General features: G+C 41.5%; 1 protein-coding gene across 1 annotated transcript in view; it reads right to left on the reverse strand.

Moving 5' to 3' along the window:
- The window catches only part of MARCHF6 (membrane associated ring-CH-type finger 6), a 45,390-nt gene that overhangs the window by 17,346 nt on the left and 8,006 nt on the right, over nucleotides 1-20,038 (reverse strand). The window contains exons 2-16 of the mRNA XM_081920032.1: nucleotides 18,050-18,146; nucleotides 15,116-15,189; nucleotides 14,402-14,545; nucleotides 12,888-12,960; nucleotides 11,575-11,743; nucleotides 9,784-9,976; nucleotides 9,299-9,360; nucleotides 7,984-8,016; nucleotides 7,508-7,559; nucleotides 6,377-6,435; nucleotides 5,528-5,608; nucleotides 4,542-4,610; nucleotides 4,372-4,446; nucleotides 3,324-3,458; nucleotides 1,710-1,829 (exon numbers count right to left, since the gene is read on the reverse strand). Coding sequence (XP_081776158.1) covers nucleotides 1,710-1,829; nucleotides 3,324-3,458; nucleotides 4,372-4,446; nucleotides 4,542-4,610; nucleotides 5,528-5,608; nucleotides 6,377-6,435; nucleotides 7,508-7,559; nucleotides 7,984-8,016; nucleotides 9,299-9,360; nucleotides 9,784-9,976; nucleotides 11,575-11,743; nucleotides 12,888-12,960; nucleotides 14,402-14,545; nucleotides 15,116-15,189; nucleotides 18,050-18,146 — 1,436 coding nt within the window. The remainder of the gene's footprint in view (nucleotides 1-1,709; nucleotides 1,830-3,323; nucleotides 3,459-4,371; nucleotides 4,447-4,541; nucleotides 4,611-5,527; nucleotides 5,609-6,376; nucleotides 6,436-7,507; nucleotides 7,560-7,983; nucleotides 8,017-9,298; nucleotides 9,361-9,783; nucleotides 9,977-11,574; nucleotides 11,744-12,887; nucleotides 12,961-14,401; nucleotides 14,546-15,115; nucleotides 15,190-18,049; nucleotides 18,147-20,038) is intronic.

A 20,038-nucleotide genomic window follows, 5' to 3' on the forward strand; every position in this document is an offset into this window, starting at 1 on the left:
AAGTTGTTCACACACCTAAGCAACATAATCTATGAATCAATAAATCAGAGCTCCATTGCAACAACCTGAAAGTACATTTTGGAATTTTCCGGCTCACAAGTTACATTATGGGCCTGCTACTAATACGAGATGTCAAAGAGAAAAAGAACCAGCTAAATATAATGTCTGCATTGGCACTTGGATAATTTACCTGTAGATGTGGGTTATCAAAGGGAAAAACCTATTTACGTCAAAATCTGGATACACAATTATTGGAAAATGAATCAGGAATGTTTACTATTTAGGCTGGGTTGTCACTTCAGCCTGGGATATGTACACACTAAATTTTAGACAATCTACAAAACTGAAGCGACTGGATTTATTTCTGACTCTTCTCCTGGCATCAATTTTTGGGGAAGCAAGCTGAAAAGGACTGGATATTTTGCCGTGTCTGCTTAGAATATAATATCTTGTTGTAACAAAACATTATTCTGTGCAATTGTATGCTTCCTAGTAATCTAAGTGACTTGAAGATTAGACATTTTCCACACTTACTTACTTATCAAACCTTTATTAGGCATTATGCAAATAAAACCATAAAAGAGAAAATAACATATAAAGGCCTTGAAATATATATAAAAAGGCAGCAGTTGGCTACATACATATATATATATATATACATATAGAGTCAATGGTTTTCTGTGTTAACCTGCTCCTTGGAGGACTGCTACCAAAAACTCGGCTACCCCCGCCGTTACCCTTTGGTCAACGTCGGATAGGTAGAGTCCCACACATTCACCTTGCTGGGGCTCCAGACCACCCGAAAGAGGGGACAGCACGCGTTGACGGAGCGTACTGTACAATGGGCAATGAAAGAGAATATGCTCTACAGTGTCCGGGACATTCATAGAACATCTGCAGAATCTCTTGTTTCTAGGAATGTTTTGATATCTTCCCCTGACAAATGCTGAGGGAAAAACATTCAAACGGGCCAGCATAAAGGCCCTACGTTGGGCTGGGATTATTAATTTAGTGACGTAGTTGGCTCTGCTATCTAAGATATTTAAATCATAGAATATGGGGGAGCAAATTTTGTTTACAGCTGCCATAATATTTTGTCTCTCGACGTCCTTTAGTCTAGTTAGGATATTATGGAAAATGTATTGCTCATTAGAATTGTACAGGGGCTCCAGCTCGATGCCTAAAGATTCAATCTTTTTTTCGAGGTGCTGATACCATTTTCCACACAGGAAGCCCCATGTACTTGCTTTTAAGTAACATTTACATTATTTTCCTGTAATATGATCTACTTTTCCTTGGCACTGCTGAAAAGTCTAAGCTGGTTCTTGCTGAATCATCATACTTCTGTATTTTATTGATACAAGTGAAACTTATTTCAGCAGTAAGTTACACAGAAGAAAACTATGATACCAGCAAATATTTATAGAAAGGAAAAGAGACTTCTGGCCCCCATGGGTTGTATTCAACTAACTTTAACTCAGAATAGATTAACTGAAATTAGTTACCAAGATTTAGGCCTATTTCAATGTGTCTACTCTATGTAAACATGAACTGAACACAACCCAATATCTTTACATACAGTTAGTTATTTTGTTTGCTAATAAACAGAGAAACAAACATTAAAATTCTAAATAGAAACTGAATAGAAAAAACATTAGTTGCTATAAAAATAACAACTTTTTGAAGAGAAAATGGAAACATGTCTTTACCACTGATAAAATAAACCTCCTGAGATGTCTATAAATAGGCAGGTGAATCATTTCTTGAACTGGATTAAAGTCTGGATCATTTAAGTTCCTCAAAAACCAGAGGACGCCAGGTCTCAGTACCTGAAAAGAGAATATTAACATTTGAAAGAAAAATAAGTATAAGAAGGTTGATATTTGAAGGATTACAAGTTTTGACATTTCCCCCCAATAAATTATTATTATTATTAATGATAATAATAATAATTTATTATTTATACCCCGGCCATCTGGCTGGGTTTTCCCAGCCACTCTGGGCGGCTTCCAAAAAAATATTAAAATACTGTAATATATCAAATATTAAAAGCTTCCCTAAACAGGGCTGCCTTCAGATGTCTTCTAAAAGTCTGGTAGTTGTTCTCTTTGACATCTATAATTAACATTATTGAGACCCTAAAGACTCCTTATTTATGTTCAATATGGTCTGCAGATTAACCAAAACACTACCTCCCTCCCCTCAAACTGGTTTAAAACAACTGAGCCAGTTGTTACCTGAGGAGGTAACAGCTGAGTTATGTCCAAGAGAATTACACGGCTGAATTTTGTCGAACATGGCTCTCATGCTCCCTCTGTTCATGTCAATTCCCCCCTCTCTTCCATGGCTTCCTGTCCTTCAGCCAATGGCACATGGACCACAAGGTGCAGAGGTTCTATGCATGGGTGAGGGAAAACCTTGAGGGTTCCCAGTTCTCACATTCAGTTCCCAGAAGCAATGTCTGCAAGGAATACCCCCTACCCCTTCAGCTATACAATGCATGTTCTTACGCAGCAGGCCATGGCTCAGCAAGAGATGGTTCCCTGCAGTTCCCCACCTAGCAGCCAACTCTGCTGCCTGCCCTTACAAACAATTTGTGCAATTTTTGATCAAACATAGAATCTGCAAGCAGCAGCCGTTGGACTGCTCTTGTTCCACTGCAGAATAGCAAGCATATCCACGACTGACACTCTTTATTAAACCAGTACAGTGGTGCCTCGCAAGACTAAAAGAATCCGTTCCGCAAGTCTTTTTGTCCTGTGGTTTTTTGGTCTTGCGAAGCAAGCCCATTAGCGGCTTAGCGGGCTTAGCGGATCAGCTGATAAGCGGCTTAGCGGATCAGCTAATAAGCGGCTTAGTGGATCAGCTGATAAGCGGCTTAGCGGATCAGCTGATAAGCAGCTTAGCGGATCAGCTGATAAGCGGCTTAACAGATCAGCTGATAAGTGGCTTAGCGGATCAGCTGATAAGCAGCTTAGCGGCTTGGGAAAAAGGGGGGGGGAGGAAAAAAACCCCGCAGGAACTCGCAAGACATTTTTGTCTTGCAAAGCAAGCCCATAGGAAATTCGTTTTGCGAAGCACCTCCAAAACGGAAAACCCTTTCGTCTAGCGGGTTTTCCGTCTTGCGAGGCATTCGTCTTGCGGGGCACCACTGTACAAGTTGTAGGGCAACACCTTGTCCCACCCTACCAATTATTTCCTGTCAGCAAAGGCTGGTGAACAGAGGTGAACACAAAACTAGAAATGTGGATGACATTAGCCATTCCAGAGCCACACTCTTTCAACATATGGTTTTAGAAAATCACACTTCAGTCAAACCATACCTCTCTCAGCAAGAGAATGAAGGAAGCAAAGTAGAAGACATACACCATTCCCACTAGCCAGTGTAGGAACATTGTAGTGCCAGGGGCTGACTGAAAGCTCAATTCTCTGTCCTTCAAAGTAGCATCAAACATTTCCTATGGAAAAGTTAAAAGAGGCAAGTAATTCTTTTTAACTCTCAGCAACTAGTAAAATGGCATCATCTTTTATTTATACATAACAGCGAAGTTCTAAATATATATTTGTAGACAGCATTTAGCAATGGCGAAAAAACAATGCAGCCCTCGCACAACAAATCTTAACAGATCTTAACAAATCTTACTATAAGATTTTCTATAGCATATATATGTCAGTTTTCAGCACAGAACTGTAGCCTTTTAAAATGAATCACCTTTGGTATAAAATCACTAAGAAAACCATTGGAGATGGAGGATTCGTAGTCTTTGGAGATGGTCGACCACATTTGCAGCAAAACTAGCTAACGATTAAGGTGCAGCAACCTTATGGAGATGGTAGGGGGAGATGGAGAATCTGTGATGGGGCTACTGCCACTTCCTATGTCTTGCAGGCTCAATGAGGCCAGGCCAGGAGATGGGGATAAGATTCCTCACTGTCATATTCCATTTTCTTCCACCCCTCCTCCTCCACCCAATTGAATGCAATGGGAGGGGATTAACTACCTCGATTCCAGCGTCCTTCCTGGGAAGCACAGGATTGTTCCTTTAATCTCATAATAGTCATAATAACCTGTTTGAACTATGCCTGGAGAACAAAGAGGCTTAGGATCCTGTGGACCCACCAACTCCCTTTACACAGCTGGTTTTTGCTTCCATCACTAGCAGGACAGCAGTGGACCCTTTAACCCTCTCTTCTCCACCAGCAGAACAGCACTTCCGCTGCAAAAAGATGGGTCCAATAATTTCTTAATAGTCGTAACTTCCTTTTGCATTACTGGTCCTATTTAACAGACACAACCTACATAAGCAACCCTCCTCCTGACTACCCCGTAGAATGCAGTGATAAATGTCTTCTAATATATGCTAATCTTACCAGAGAGCATATGTCCAGCCACCAGCCACAGATGAGGGGGAAAACACCAATTTCTACCACCACTAACAATGACACCTGCAGAGGGAGAAAGACAGTTTTTTTTTATTTGGACCAACTACTGAATATTGATTTGTTATATTAAATAGACCTGCTTTTTAAGGCTAGAATACCTTGACAACTATATAGCACACTCCAAGCAAGCGACGTGATCTTTGAAATTTTACAAGTGCTGCCAAGCCCTGTATAAATATGGTCAAGGAAAGTGAAATACTGGTTTGTGAAGCAGAGGGCAGAAGAAGTTCATAGGAATGAGTACTGGGCAACTAGAAGCCTGGAAATAGGTAACTGGTTGAAGGGGAAAGTATTCACTTAAATATAGATTTAAACAATGTTTGAAAACCGTAAGATATTCCTCACAAACACATATGGTCACTGTGGACCCAACACTTGGTACCCCTTAACTACAGTTCGGTGATCTGAAATGGACCACAGGAATGCACACTTCCTTTGCCCAGACCTTCCTCTCTCTGCAGCAAATGTCCTGCTCTTAATTCTTACATCAACCCCAACATTGTCAATGATAAAAGTTATCAAGAGTTCCTTCTTAACTAAAACTTGGAATCAGGTTTTGGAGTACGAAAGCCTTCTTAAGAAGGAACCCTGGTAAGCTTGACAGTGGTTAACATTGCTACTGATGTAAGAAATCAGGGCAAGAGTAGAAGGAATTTGTGCCTCAACAGGAATGAGGTTGCTCCAATCCTACAGCGTGATCCTAATATCTTACTTGCAATTATGAGTTTCCCAATGGTGCGCCCACACTGCTCCCATAAAGAGATAAAGACCAAAAATCATTGTTTCTTAGGCAAAGGTCGTGATTCACCTACCCAGCCCCATCAGAAGAGGCCCTGAATGAGGACTTCCACTTATGCAATGGGGCTTTCTCCCCTCTCCTCCCACGCACCTGAGACTGTCTCTGGGGGTTGGGGGAACCCAAAGAATAGCACACGAGGGACTGCACCATCTAGCAAGCTGAAATGCTTGTGGAGACAAAATGTTCATCATAGTGCGACACTGAATTCCACCTTGTATACTTAGCAATGACCATCCATAGATCAAACACTGAAAACATGTGCAGTCAGTACTTATGAAAGGATACATGACAAACTATTAGTGATACTGCCAGCAGTACATAGCCAACTATTGTCGTGATTAGGCCTTCAAAGTGAGATGCTTGAACCTAAAGAAAACAAAAACATGTTTATACTGTGAACTCCTTGGAGTAAAAATCTGTCATTTTTGCTTTCAAAGGTTTGTAAAGCACCAAGTACACTGATAGGGTAGAATAAAATATTTCAATACCACTTGTGACTACCAAAATGTGTTGATATTTTCAAGTTATCATTATTTTATACTTCCAACCTCATCATCCCCAGCCAGCTACCATGGATCAATCACAAATTTTAACTGTTATCTATGAAGGAGTCACATATTACCAACATAACAAGATCACTGTTAATGGGGAGCAGGAAATATTACTGTGAACGAGATAGAATCAGAAGTCTCAGAAATAAAGCTTGGTTTAAAATACAGGTTCACACATGAAGAAGAATTTAATATTCCATGTACAATTCCACAAATTTTGGCCTGGTTTACTGGCTAAGCCATACTTTGTGGTTGCCACCAATTCTTCCTCTTTCCCAAGTCCTATAGTATACGCAGAGAACTTGAGTAAGGGAGGCTTTGGGTTGGACTTTTGCAAAAGGTGGAAGCACCTTGCTGTGGTTGCCTTCCGTATAAGTCTCATTGGGAGGGAAATAAACTACTCCTTTCAACAAGGGGTGATTTCTATCCCTTCCTGCTGAGCTTTTGTGGGCAATGACAGCAGCAGCAGCAAAACCCTGCAAAAGTCACGTTGTGGGACAAACTGTGTAGTTTGTCTCCCGCATGTTGAGTTTTAAATAAATGCTTAAATAAATAAATAAATAATATAATATAATATACTTACATATTCTTCAAAGCCTAGCCCAACAATAGAGAAGTGACCAATATGATAGGGACAAAACGCTAGGAGGGAGAAGGGAGAAAAAAAAACTTAATGGAGTTTACTCTTTTTATCAATTCTCTGATGTGTGGCTTAAAATAATTTTTAATGAGCTAGCAAAAGGATAGAAATCTTTATGTGTTATCCGTTCAGCCAGCTACACAAAAGCAACACAAAAAGTTTTCCATCATTCTACCCCTAGAGCCCACAAGACAGCTGAAATTACTGAGATCCCCACCAGTCACAAAATGATGGCAGACTGACATAATCAGCAGGCCATTACTGAAATCATCTTCTACCGTTATCTAATCCATCTATAGGTAAAAGGTAAAGGTACCCCTGCCCGTTCGGGCCAGTCTTGCCAGACTCTAGGGTTGTGCGCTCATCTCACTCTATAGGCCGGGAGCCAGCGCTGTCCGCAGACACTTCTGGGTCACGTGGCCAGCGTGACAAGCTGCATCTGGCGAGCCAGCACAGCACACGGAACGCCGTTTACCTTCCCGCTGGTAAGCGGTCCCTATTTATCTACTTGCACCCAGAGGTGCTTTCGAACTGCTAGGTTGGCAGGCGCTGGAACCGAACGATGGGAGCGCACCCCGCCGCGGGGATTCGAACCGCCGACCATGCGATTGGCAAGTCCTAGGCGCTGAGGTTTTACCCACAGCGCCACCCGCGTCCCTCAATCAATCTATAAAACACTACAAAAGCATTCCATGCTTCAGTTGTGCAGCTAAGGGATAGGGGAGGGAACAGAAATAAACCTCTGGTAAAAAAAATAAAAAACAATTCTAAGATGTTAGGGCTGTGATGTCAAATTGATACCATTGTGTACTGTCATTTACACAGACTTACACATTTTTAAACAAAAGAAATTTGAAATACTTCAAGTGCTTTTTTAATGCTTTTCACAGGCAACCAAACTTTTAGTTTGATTACTGGAAACATTGCACATTGGGAAAGGCATGCAAAGAAAATCAGAATTTCGTCTCTTGAGAATATTACAGAACTGCTGCTTAAAACTAATTGAGCTCTACTCTAATTTGGGCCCATATGCACAGCAATTATCCTGAAAGAACTGTAAATGCAGTTACTTACCAAAGACAAGAATGAACAGTGTGTTTAATGACACCACCCAGAATACATGTTCCTAAGAGAGAAAGAAGGGAACATTTCAGAAATGGCAATATCAAAGTATTTGAGAAGTAACTTAAATTTCTTATTTTGTGTTCTCATCAATCACTCCATTTTGCCACTAATTTGTAGGTAATGAAATGTTAAAGATTTTCTCAAATAAAAATTAGTAATATCAGTTTTCCTCCTAACAGGACAAAGGATATTGCAGGTTCAAATTTTCACAGAGACACAATATAAAGCACATTTTTTTTCAAAAATGCCTAGCATAATCACACGGGAATAAAGGTGCTATTACTTCTTCTGATTCAGTAATAAAATGAACTGAAAGTATCTGATATAGTAAGAAAATATACTGAAGATTATAGATCAAGAAGACAAACAGATGATGCGAGACACAATCCAACTACAGAGTTTTAGTGCAATAAAGCTTCACTTACTAAAAAAACTAGGGATCCATCAAGTCCAAGCATCTAGAAGTAAGAGATGATTTTGCTGTCAATAACCAGAATCATCTACATTCACATAAGATTCAGCAGGCTCTGAAGTGTCAAGGACCTGTTATCCCCCATCATTTTTTACAATACGTGGGAGAGGCTGCAGAGAACCACAAAGTCCTCTAGGCTCTCTTCCACTTTTTCACATTTTTGGAAAGAGGATTTAGTGAAGAGCAGGTTGGCACGGTCTGTTTAGCCCTGCCCTTATTCCATTCCTCACTACATGGCTATCTAGCCAATTCATCCAACTGGGACAATTAGGCAGCAGCTTTTCAAACTTGACAATGTCAGGCTGGATCTGTTGCCAGGCAATACTGTGGCAAAGAACAGATAAGAAGAATGAGTCAAACTCATATAAGAATAAGCTTTAAGATCCGCCCGTCAGATGTTACATGAACCTGCACACACCTGCCAAACAGCTGGTGCTTAGGGGATTCCCTAAATATATAACTAGCTTAAAACTGTGGATCAAGTTCAAAGAATTTAGCACATATAGGAAATGTGTTATTTTTATGTTCTTTGCAGTGCAACAGAATAAAATGTTAAGTGGTAGGTGTAACAGCTCACACAAATGAGGGTGGGTGGGTGGGTGGGTGTTTGTGTCAAAGCTCACGAGTTTCTAGATGTCTAACAAAAATCATTCATGATTGCCGGCTTAGAAATCTCTCTCACGATAACCTTGACAATATTTTTTCTATATTCTCCAAGGACGGCCATGTGCCTTAAGAAACTGTATTAAGCAGTGATACACAGGAACTAGGAACACAGTTGCCTAGTTACGCAAGAAAAATGAATTTTACTCTGACAAAGCATGCCATGCCACCTCTGAAACCTCTTTTTCTTCTTCTTTTGTAACTTCAAGAGGTAACTGGGATCAGAGAAGCAGCATGAGGGAAGGGGACACTCAATTTTGTCATTGTTCACCACTTCCCAATTCCCAATTTGTCTTCACAAGCAGCTTTTTCACACTATATATTTCTCCTCTCAAACACCCCCTTTTCACTCATTTCAATCACATCCACCCCAGAGAACACTTTCTTTGTTAAAAAGGAGCCATCATCCTATCATTTGACAACCATGGTTTCCTGCTATGAGGAAAGGCCACGGTGGAGGATGCTGGTTCAGATATATCTATCCAAGGTCAAAGTACGGAAAAGCATCCTGAACTGGTTCCAAGATTATGGGCATTATTAAAGCCATACCATGTCTGAATGACTCAAAGCAAACAGCATTTCCAAAATATATAGTCCTTACTCACTCTCTCCCATGTAAGCTCTTCTGCTGCTCGATCCCATTCCAAAGCATTCCAGTTCATATCATCTAAATAGATAATTAAATTTTAAAATAGCTAAAAGTAAAGCTCAACCAGGATAGTAACACTGAATAACTGGACAGGCCTCTTACGGCCAATTTAAGGTACACAAGTGTTCTAACAATAAAATAAAATATGTTCTGCATGTTCAGATAAAATGGTTGCCAAGTTTGTTACTTGTAGTAGATTAAGTGTAACCAACCGCCCTGAAAACCTGATGCATTGTTACCACAATTCACCAAATTACAATGGATTGGTTTTTTAAGGTTCACATAAAAAAACCTAAGGCCAAGTTTGTGTTTTACTGATGTTTGGCAGGTTTTACAAATTCTTATGAAAATTTCCAGGAAGCAAGTCATGAAATCAAATAGCCAAAAAACAACCCTATTATCCTGGGTACAAATATGGTCATTAAAAAGTAAGTAATATACCTTGCCCTCCGTTGTTGGCATCTGCAGCATCTTCTACTACAACATCTTCTTCATCTTCATTGTCTTCCTCTTCTTCGTCTGGTTGTTCTTCCTGGATTTCTGGATTTTCACCTACAACAGCATTCTCAGCTGGCTGGTCTGCAGGCTGGTCAAGGGCAGCATTTTCAGCACCTCCATTTCCTACACCCTGAACCTGGCACAGAAGGGGAAAAAACCACACAATTTAAAGAGTTCTGCTATACTATGGTTAGTTCCTGCATCATTAGAAATGTCAGGCAACACAGTTGAGTGTTAAGAAAATTCATTTGAATTGTTTTTATCATAGATTTGCAAAAATAATAATAATAATAGAAGGCCAGAATGATACAACTCTTCAGAATTTAAAGAAATATTTTAATAAAGCATGTAAGCATCAGCTTCATGTGCATGAAAATTGTTAGATAAAACAAAGATGGTTGAGTGTGTGGCAGGTCTCTACTGCCATGGAGTGAAAACTAATGTCCATTAAAAATTATGATTTCCTTCTTGTCCAACTTTATCCTATCTAGAAAGATGGCTACAAGGAATCTAGTAAAGACTGTAAAGATGCCTTGCCCCAGAGCAAGATGCTTATTAAAATATCAACACATTGTGGTATCTTCTGCTTGTCAGAAACATCTGCAGCTTGGTCTCCCTGATATACACAAATCCATACTAGTATGAGACATTAGCTACAGCAAATAAAGTCCATTTCTCAAGCTGTACCTGAGTGACTTCCCTGGGGAACAGTATCTTAAACTGAGAGGTGAAGAGGAGCAATTGGAATAAATCTATTCTCAAAAATTCAGAGGAAGCCAGTTTCTTCAATCTGATCAAGACTGGGCAGGTACAGTCTCAAATAGGAAAATTATTCTGGATGTTTAAAGAAAGATGATGCAAGCTGAAGGGGGAGGGACCCCATTTCACTGTGATAATTGAGAAGAACCATGTTTTAGATTAGCTTCCAGATGCTACTTTAGATGTTGATCTCAGATTTTGAGGCTATAACAAGGAGTTTAACATGTTCCCTCTTTGCTCTCATATCCTTACTGTGAAAACAGGACAGGGAACAGAACTTGTAACATATGCACATTTAGAAGTAAAACAATGGAGACTACACTACACAACTTTCTACAGACACCTCTGTAATATCAGCTTCCAAAGCTAGGATCTTTCTTGTAGAAATAAGGCACATTATCTCCTGTTGCAAGTATCCCACTAAATATTTCTGGTATTACAGCTGCTATGTCAGTTTCACAGTTTTGCACAGCTTAATGATCTATCTGAATGAAGTCATTCAAAGACTCTTAAGATATTTGATAAAAGTACAGATCAAAACACTATACAGTGGTACCTCGGGTTACAAACACTTCGGGTTACAAACTCCGCTAACCCGGAAGTAGTTGCCTCGGGTGGCGAACTTTGCCCCAGGAGGAGAACGGAAATCATGCGGCGGTGGCACAGCGGGAGGCCCCATTAGCGAAAGCACACCTCAAGTTAAGAACAGTTTCGGGTTAAGAATGGACCTCTGGAGCAAATTAAGTTCGTAACCCGAGGTACCACTGCAGTAGGAAAGTTGCTGGTACTAAGTGCAATCCACAAGTCAATGAAGCTTCTGCCAGAAGAATGCATTATGCAACAGGATATGTGTATTTATCTACCTAGTGTTAGACAATTCTATATTGGGGGGGCGGGGAGGAGAGAAAGAGCTAATGTGCAATAGAGAGGAATTCAAGCTGAAAGTTACAACTGAAAAACTGAAGGACATATTACCTCATTCTGTTGCCCAACACCATTGATGGCTTGCTGCTGATTTTGTTCCAGCCACTGTGGTGCTCCTCCATGGACAATTTGTTCACGTAACCATACAAGGCTGATAAATGCACAGAGTGTGCACGTCACCACAAAACAACCTTGCAAACAGTCTGCCAGTAAATTCTCTCTATTGAAGAGACAACCAACACATTCTTTACACCCATTATCACAACTGTTACGTTCCAGATGCAAAATCATTGTCGACTCACTCTGCAATCAGTCACCCACGCTTAAGTAAGACCTCCTTAATGGTACCAAATTTACCTGATTTTGAACAAAAGAACAAGTCAAGATCTCCAGTAGAAGATCTCTTTCAATTTAAATCTATTCAATCTGTCATGTTGATCTCAAGCTGCTTGCTATCTGCACAAAATTATTACTTAGAAGTTTCTCCAGTATCTTCATTTACCTGACGATACTAATCTGATCCTTTATTTTGTTGATGAATCGTTTAAAATAAAGCAGTGTAAGACATTTACTTTCTTTTATTTTATTATTTATTACCTCCTAGAGGTTTTGAGCTGAACAGAAAAGTGCACTGAGTAAGATATCAGAGGTTGGTGAGATGTTGTAGGAATTAACACTGGGGATCATTACCAGGCCATAGATAGCTTCCCTGTATATTTTTGCATTAAGCTCAATTATTTAATACACTGATAAATAAATGCATCTCATTTTATTTCTACATTATAAATTTTTGCATGAATTTTCTATTCCATTCCAATATACTATTTATTTTTAATTAAAAAGGTTGCCTTTCTGCTACGGGCTCTCAAACAATTAAAATAAACAATACTTCTAAAATGTACATAATAATGTAGTGTGTTTTGCAAGCATAAGCTGAATAACTGCTGTCCTGGCCAGGCAGAGAAGCAGACAGTCTCATCTTAAGACAAGTTAGGTTGGGATCCTACATGTGAATACTTACATTTTCACAAAACAAAAGTGGTATCTTTTCACACAGATAGATTAAAGCAGAGGCTATATACAAAAACATATTTCATTCATACTAAAACTGGGAAATATTTATTTTGTACAGTGATCGCTTTCTCTATTACTGAATTACCCAGAAGCGCTATTCCCAGGCTAGTTATTAAATTCTGTTCACTTACAGTATATTAAAACACACAGACCGGACCATTAAGAGGAATAAATAATAACAATGCTACATTCTTTAATTTTCTATCCTATCTCTTTCATTGTAAGAGAAAAACAGCAAGCTGTTTAGAACACAATGTGTAGAAATATCTATAGTATTAGCTGATACTTACGTTGACAGCATATCTAATGGCAGTGTCAGTAGTGAGCTCACAGAGCCAGTAAACAAGCACTTGTAGATACGGCCTAAAGGAGTAAAAATTGACAATAAATGCAATTTCCACCAATTAAACCTGGGTTATTTGGGGGAATTAGGAGCATCCTAAAGTTCATTTTAACAGGCTAACCATGCTTCAATAACAAGCCTAGTAAGATGAGGGAATTCAAACCAGGTTTGGGGTGGAGAGGAGTGTGTTCTTGCAGACCAATCCCTCATCCCTTAAGTCTGGAAAAAGTTCCATTTGCTTCAGACCTTGATTTCAAATATCGCGTTAAGATAATTTTTAGGGGAAAGGCATCAAAAGCTCCAAACTTCCTTGTATCAGGTTCTTAAGCAGTGAATATTTTAGAATCTGTGAGCATTTGCATCTATGTGTGATTTCAAAGGAAGAGAATCATATTCGACCCAATTACCCAAACTATTCTTAACTATAACAAGTTGTTACAGATGTTTCTTGTATAACCTGGGAACATATGCAAATACCACACCTGGAGTACTGTGTCCAGTTCTGGGCAACACATTTTAAGAAAGATATTGACAAGCTGGAACGTGGTCAGATATAGGATCTGGAAACCAAGGCTTATGAGGAACAATTGAGGGAGTTGGGTATGTCTGAGAACAGATATGATTCCCATCTAAACATATCTAAAGGGCTGTCACATGGAAAATGGAGCAAGCTTGTTTTTCCTACTCTGGAGGGTACGACTTGAACCAATGGATTCAAGTTACAAGAAAGGCAATTCTGACTAAACACCAGGGAAAACTTTCTGAGAGTAAGAGCTGTTCAGTGGTGGAATGGATTCCCTTGGGAGGTTTTTAAGCAAAGGTTGGGTGGCCATCTGTCATGTATGGCTTAGTTGAGATTCCTGCATCAAAAGGGGTTGGACTAGATGACCATTGGGGTCCCTTCAAACTCTATGATTCTAAGAGATGCAGGCAAACAGACCACAGGAGAAGAAACTGTTAAAGCTGTGAGGATTAAAAGGCACATGCAAGCCAGAGAATAACCTTTACCATCTTTTCGCCAATTAACATCTAAGACTGCGGTCTATAAGAATTTTAACACAGGCAAGAGGAAATCCAGCTCTTGCCATTCTGTCAGCATCTATAATACCAACATGGCTAAGCTAGAAGAAAAGCAAACTTACTGTGAACTCCTACACAAAGTGCCTCAGAAGGCAGCTTAAAAGGTCCAGGTGAAGCATTGTTCTCTGTGCAAACACTAGTGATGTTTGTGTTTTCCAATCACCTTTGAAGAATTATGCACACAGCATTCATAGCTGCTTTTTCTGAAATTCAGTGATTAAGAACCGGATATGATGTAGGTTGGAGCTTCTAATACTTTCCCCCTTAACTAGCTTACTGTTAACCATGGTTCTGAGAGCCCCCTGACAATAAAACGTTTCCCCTCCCTCTTGTACTGCTCAGCCATATGCATATTATACGTCCACAAAATGAGATACTTACATGCTGTAAGAGGTACAACTCCTAACCATGCAAAGGCCACAAGTGTATAGTGAAACCAGTATCGTATTGCTGTGCCAATACTTGTAACCAGTCCAGCACATATGTCTTGGATTGGAAGCCGAGAAGGCATATCTGGGGAATAAACTAAGAAAAGAAAGAACAGAAAGGATTGCAATTTTACTTCTACCACTCTGAATTGTTTTTATGAGAAACATCATAGTATTCCTGCAAAATTTCCCATGACAATGAACTGAAAATACTACATGGTCATCTATCAATATAGGTTAAAAGCAAAATAATGACAGAGACCAATTTAGATAAATCCAATCTGCCATGTGCCTTGCTTATGAAAGTGTTGCTGTGTCAGGTGCACATCCATAAACTCCAAAATGCTCACTAGCAGTATGGGTGTTATTTTAAAATGCAACCAATGGGGTATCATATGGGGTGCTATTTACATGAAGGATTTTCTAGTGCTGTTGTCGGATTTCAACCAAACCAGCCAAACCATTGTTTCAGAAGGGGTTACAATGACTTGGCCATATCTCAGATACACAGCTTATAGACAGTGCAGTGCCTATAATATTTAGTTTACTGGAGGCAAGCACACTGCTGGTGAACCTGCAAATTCCCATGAAGACTCTCTGTAGCCTAAAACCACCATAAAGAAAAGTCTTTGTTTAAACACATCACAAAATCTCACCATATACTTACTTGGTGTGAAAGCAAATCTATGTTTACATAATTCACAGTATTCTTTTCTGCTGTGTTTGAGCCACTGAACTAAGCTGCAATTAAAAAGAAACACGAGTACAGTTTATCTACAGTTTAAAATCTACAAGTTATTTTTTGAGTGTCAGAAATTAAGAAAATGCAGCAAAATAATCAGTAAAATATACTTTTAAGAAAAACATTAATAATCCAAATTCAGAGGGATAGAAAAACAGATATAATGCCTTTCTTTAAATACTCTTGTTTTGTTGATAGTGAACATGTCTTAAGAGCATAGGCATACAGTTCAAGAGCACTGCTCTCCAGAAACCGCAAATACAGCTACTCGGCTACAGTTATGAAAGGCATTCTTAAATGCCAACTAGAGCAGAAAGGTAGCATGTAAGTTTTCAAATCAAAAAAGACTAATGCAAAGGGCAAAGGACCATGTGCTACACGTGCAAGGCTTTCTTCAGCAACCCCTTTCTAGAAGCAGGCTTCTGTTCCACATTTCTCTGTTCTCAAATGTGAAGGGACCCTCTGTAGAGGCTTCCTATATTATTTAAGGGGCTATGCCATCAAGGGAGAAACTGACATATCTCCTTGGATTGAATACAAAGTAAATTTACAGGGCAGAAGCTAGCACCGCATTACATGTCTTCTACTATTGAAGTTGGCCTTTCACCTTCCTCTTCTCATCCCTGTAGCACCTTGAAAGCCCCCCTAAATCTGCACGAGAGGGTCCCCCAACACTTCAGAACAGATTTTAAGGGCTCATGGGAAGCAATGAGGAAAGTTAAAGTCTCACACAAACAGCTATGGATACAACCACAGAAATGACAAAAAGGAGCAAGCATTTAAAACACTAAACACTATTAATACATAGATCTAACCCTTCTAATAAAAAACAACATACCCTTAATATCTTGCAATTCTATAAAGGGGTTTCAGATACAGTGGTGCCTCGCAAGACGAAATTAATTCGTTCCGCAAGTTTTTTCGTCTTGCGAGTTTTTCGTCTTGCGAAGCACGGTTTCCCATAGGAATGCATTAAAAATCAATTAATGCGTTCCTATGGAGACCGCTTGCCAGGCTGGCGGTGCGGAGAAGGGCTTTTCTCCCCACCGCAAGCCTTCAGGACAGGTCCGGGAACAGAGGGGAAGGCGCGCAGCACTTCTCCTCTGTTCCCGGGACTTGCGGTGGGAGGAGGGTTTTTCCTCCCCACCGCCAACATTCAGAACAGCATTCTGAATGTTGGCAGTGGGGAGGAAAGCCCTCCTCCCACCGCAAGCCTTCAGGACAGGTCCGGGAACAGAGGGGAAGGCGCGCAGCGCTTCTCCTCTGTTCCCGGGACTTGCGGTGGGAGGAGGGTTTTTCCTCCCCACCGCCAACATTCAGAACAGCATTCTGAATGTTGGCAGTGGGGAGGAAAGCCCTCCTCCCACCGCAAGCCTTCAGGACAGGTCCGGGAACAGAGGGGAAGGCGCGCAGCGCTTCTCCTCTGTTCCCGGGACTTGCGGTGGGAGGAGGGTTTTTCCTCCCCACCGCCAACATTCAGAACAGCATTCTGAATGTTGGCAGTGGGGAGGAAAGCCCTCCTCCCACCGCAAGCCTTCAGGACAGGTCCGGGAACAGAGGGGAAGGCGCGCAGCGCTTCTCCTCTGTTCCCGGGACTTGCGGTGGGAGGAGGGTTTTTCCTCCCCACCGCCAACATTCAGAACAGCATTCTGAATGTTGGCAGTGGGGAGGAAAGCCCTCCTCCCACCGCAAGCCTTCAGGACAGGTCCGGGAACAGAGGGGAAGGCGCGCAGCGCTTCTCCTCTGTTCCCGGGACTTGCGGTGGGAGGAGGGTTTTTCCTCCCCACCGCCAACATTCAGAACAGCATTCTGAATGTTGGCAGTGGGGAGGAAAGCCCTCCTCCCACCGCAAGCCTTCGGAGGAGGCTGGCGATGGGGCGGAGAGCCCTCCTCCCCCCGCCAGGCTTCGGAGGGCTTCTCCGAAGTCTGGCGGGGGGAGGAGGGCTCTCCGCCCCATCGCCAGCCTTCGGAGGAGCCCTCCGAAGCCTGGCGGGGGGAGGAGGGCTCTCCGCCCCATCGCCAGGCTTCGGAGAAGCCCTCCGAAGCCTGGCGGGGGGAGGAGGGCTCTCCGCCCCATCGCCAGGCTTCGGAGAAGCCCTCCGAAGCCTGGCGGGGGGAGGAGGGCTCTCCGCCCCATCGCCAGGCTTCGGAGAAGCCCTCCGAAGCCTGGCGGGGGGAGGAGGGCTCTCCGCCCCATCGCCAGGCTTCGGAGAAGCCCTCCGAAGCCTGGCGGGGGGAGGAGGGCTCTCCGCCCCATCGCCAGGCTTCGGAGAAGCCCTCCGAAGCCTGGCGGGGGGAGGAGGGCTCTCCGCCCCATCGCCAGGCTTCGGAGAAGCCCTCCGAAGCCTGGCGGGGGGAGGAGGGCTCTCCGCCCCATCGCCAGGCTACGGAGAAGCCCTCCGAAGCCTGGCGGGGGGAGGAGGGCTCTCCGCCCCATCGCCAGGCTTCGGAGGAGGTCCGAGGACAGTGGGGAAGACGCGCTGCACTTCCCCGCTGTCCCTGGAGATTTCCCTATGGGCTTTCGTCTTGCGAAGGAAGCCCATAGGGAAATTCGTTTTGCGAAGCGCCTCCAAAACGGAAAACCCTTTCGTCTAGCGGGTTTTTCGTCTTGCGAGGCGTTCGTCTTGCAGGGCACCACTGTACTTCTTGTGTAATCCCATTAATTACACAGGGATTAAAAATAATATATGCAGTTTTTCTTCTCCACACCTCAATTCTTCCTTAACCTATGCTTATGGGTTCGTGGTCCACCAATTGGGAACCACAGAGCATTATTTATCTGCCAGATTCCCAAAATGTTCATAGCAATTTCATGCCGTAAGCATATATGAATAAGCATTGACATATTTTGAAACTTACCATTCTTGATGAATGAATTTAATACTGCCAGTGCATACACACGGATGATAGAGAGGTTTCTCAGGAGTTCCTTCAGATCGACATACTCTGCATATGTCTGTTAAACACAAATAGAATACAGAATAAAACTAATAGAAATGCTTTCCATTATAATAAGATACTACTTTAAGTTTCCTGGTGTATCAACTTTTCCTAAATCGTTAAAAAAAAAGGAAGATCAATAAGTGTCAGCTTTTATCCCCTGAATCTGTCATTGGTGCATTGTTATTATTTTAAGATAACAAAAACAGGTGAAATATTATATTTAAAACAGGACCATTAAAAATACTTTTTGGCAGATGTTCTTAAACAAGCAATTTTGCAAGTGTACTCTTCAAATGCAGGATGTTCTAACAAGCCACAAAGGAAGTAACAATAGCAAGTTCTACTCCTGGCTCTTATATTGACCAGTCCAATGTTGAAGCCTAGAAGCTTCATTGGGCATTTTCCTATAATCTGAAAAACACTGCAGCAATTCACATTGCATGGGGCTTCAGTCAAGAACATAGAAAGCTGCCTTCTACTGAGTCAGACCACTGGTCCACCTTGTTTAGCATTCTATGCTGACTAGCAGCTATTCACTAGCATTTCCAGCAGGGCTCATTCCCAGCCCTACCTGAAAATGCCAGGGACTGATCCTAGAACCTTTTGCATGTAAAGAAAATGTTCTACTATTCAGCCATGACCCTGATCTAACAATAACACAGTAAGAATATTAAAATACTCCCAAATACAGCAGTCTCCTCAATGTTGGCAAAAACTGGTATAGATCCAAGTTTCCCTAATAACAGGGTTTAATTTGTAACAGGCATCAATGGAATACAGCCCCAATATCCATTTTCAAGGCTGCAGTCATATTTATGCTAACTTAAGCCATGGTTTAGCATTAGGGTAGACAAGCCAAAGCGAGCCTTAGGTTTACATGCTCCTCACAAAATGTCAAAATGTCAAAGGTCGTAAACTTCAGTTTCACAATAACTGCGGTTTAGCATTATATTCAAACCTTAAATGCAATCTTAGCTACCATTTGTTGAAACAAGCCAGCTTCACAAACAATGCTTTGAAGTTGGCTTGTTTCAGAAAACCATAATTAAGATTAACCAAACTTTGTCCAGGTTCAGGTGTCACAATTTGTAGCTAACCTAAAACAGAAATGAAATCTCCTTAGCTCATCCTCATATGTGACAAGAAAACCTATAACTATTTAAGTGTTTTCAATTCTTGACAGTGCATTGGTTTGTATAATACAGCAGAACCGTAGGAAAACGTGTCCTTTATATGACAGCTCTATGATAGCCTACCAAAAAAATGAAATAATGTGCATGGAAAAGATCTACATGAGAGTGGCAGGGGATAGACATCACTATCACTGCCTTACCTGGCAAGAAATTGAAAAGACTAGAAGCAACAGTTCAGAACTTGACAATGTTGTGAACTACCAAATGCATGCACTAACAGAAAGGTTGACCTATTTGCTGGCATCACACCATGTGGCAGCTCTCCAGAAAAGCCAGTGCACTCTCAGTTCCACACAACACTCTCATACATACAGTGGTACCTCGCAAGACGAAATTAATTCGTTCTGCGAGTTTTTTCGTCTTGCGAATTTTTCGTCTTGCGAATTTTAATTTACCAAAAGTTTAAACTTACCAAATGGCTGCAAAAGAAGTTATGAGTTGCTATGAGTTGCTCCTCGAAGTCAAGTCGCAACTGCACTTCTTCAAGCAATGCACCCTGGGTATTAACGGTTTTAAGAAAAAGGAAACAAACTTGCAAGACGTTTTTGTCTTGCGAAGCAAGCCCATAGGGAAATTCGTCTTGCGAAGCAACTCAAAAACCGAAAAACTCTTTCGTCTTGCGAGTTTTCCGTCTTACGAGGCATTCGTCTTGCGAGGTACCACTGTACTATAACTCTAAAAGGGCACTTTCCCCATGTATCTTTCCTATTCA

Source organism: Podarcis melisellensis (assembly GCF_964234715.1).
Source record: "Podarcis melisellensis genome assembly, chromosome: 7".
In the NCBI taxonomy this organism is placed as follows: Eukaryota; Metazoa; Chordata; class Lepidosauria; order Squamata; family Lacertidae; genus Podarcis; species Podarcis melisellensis.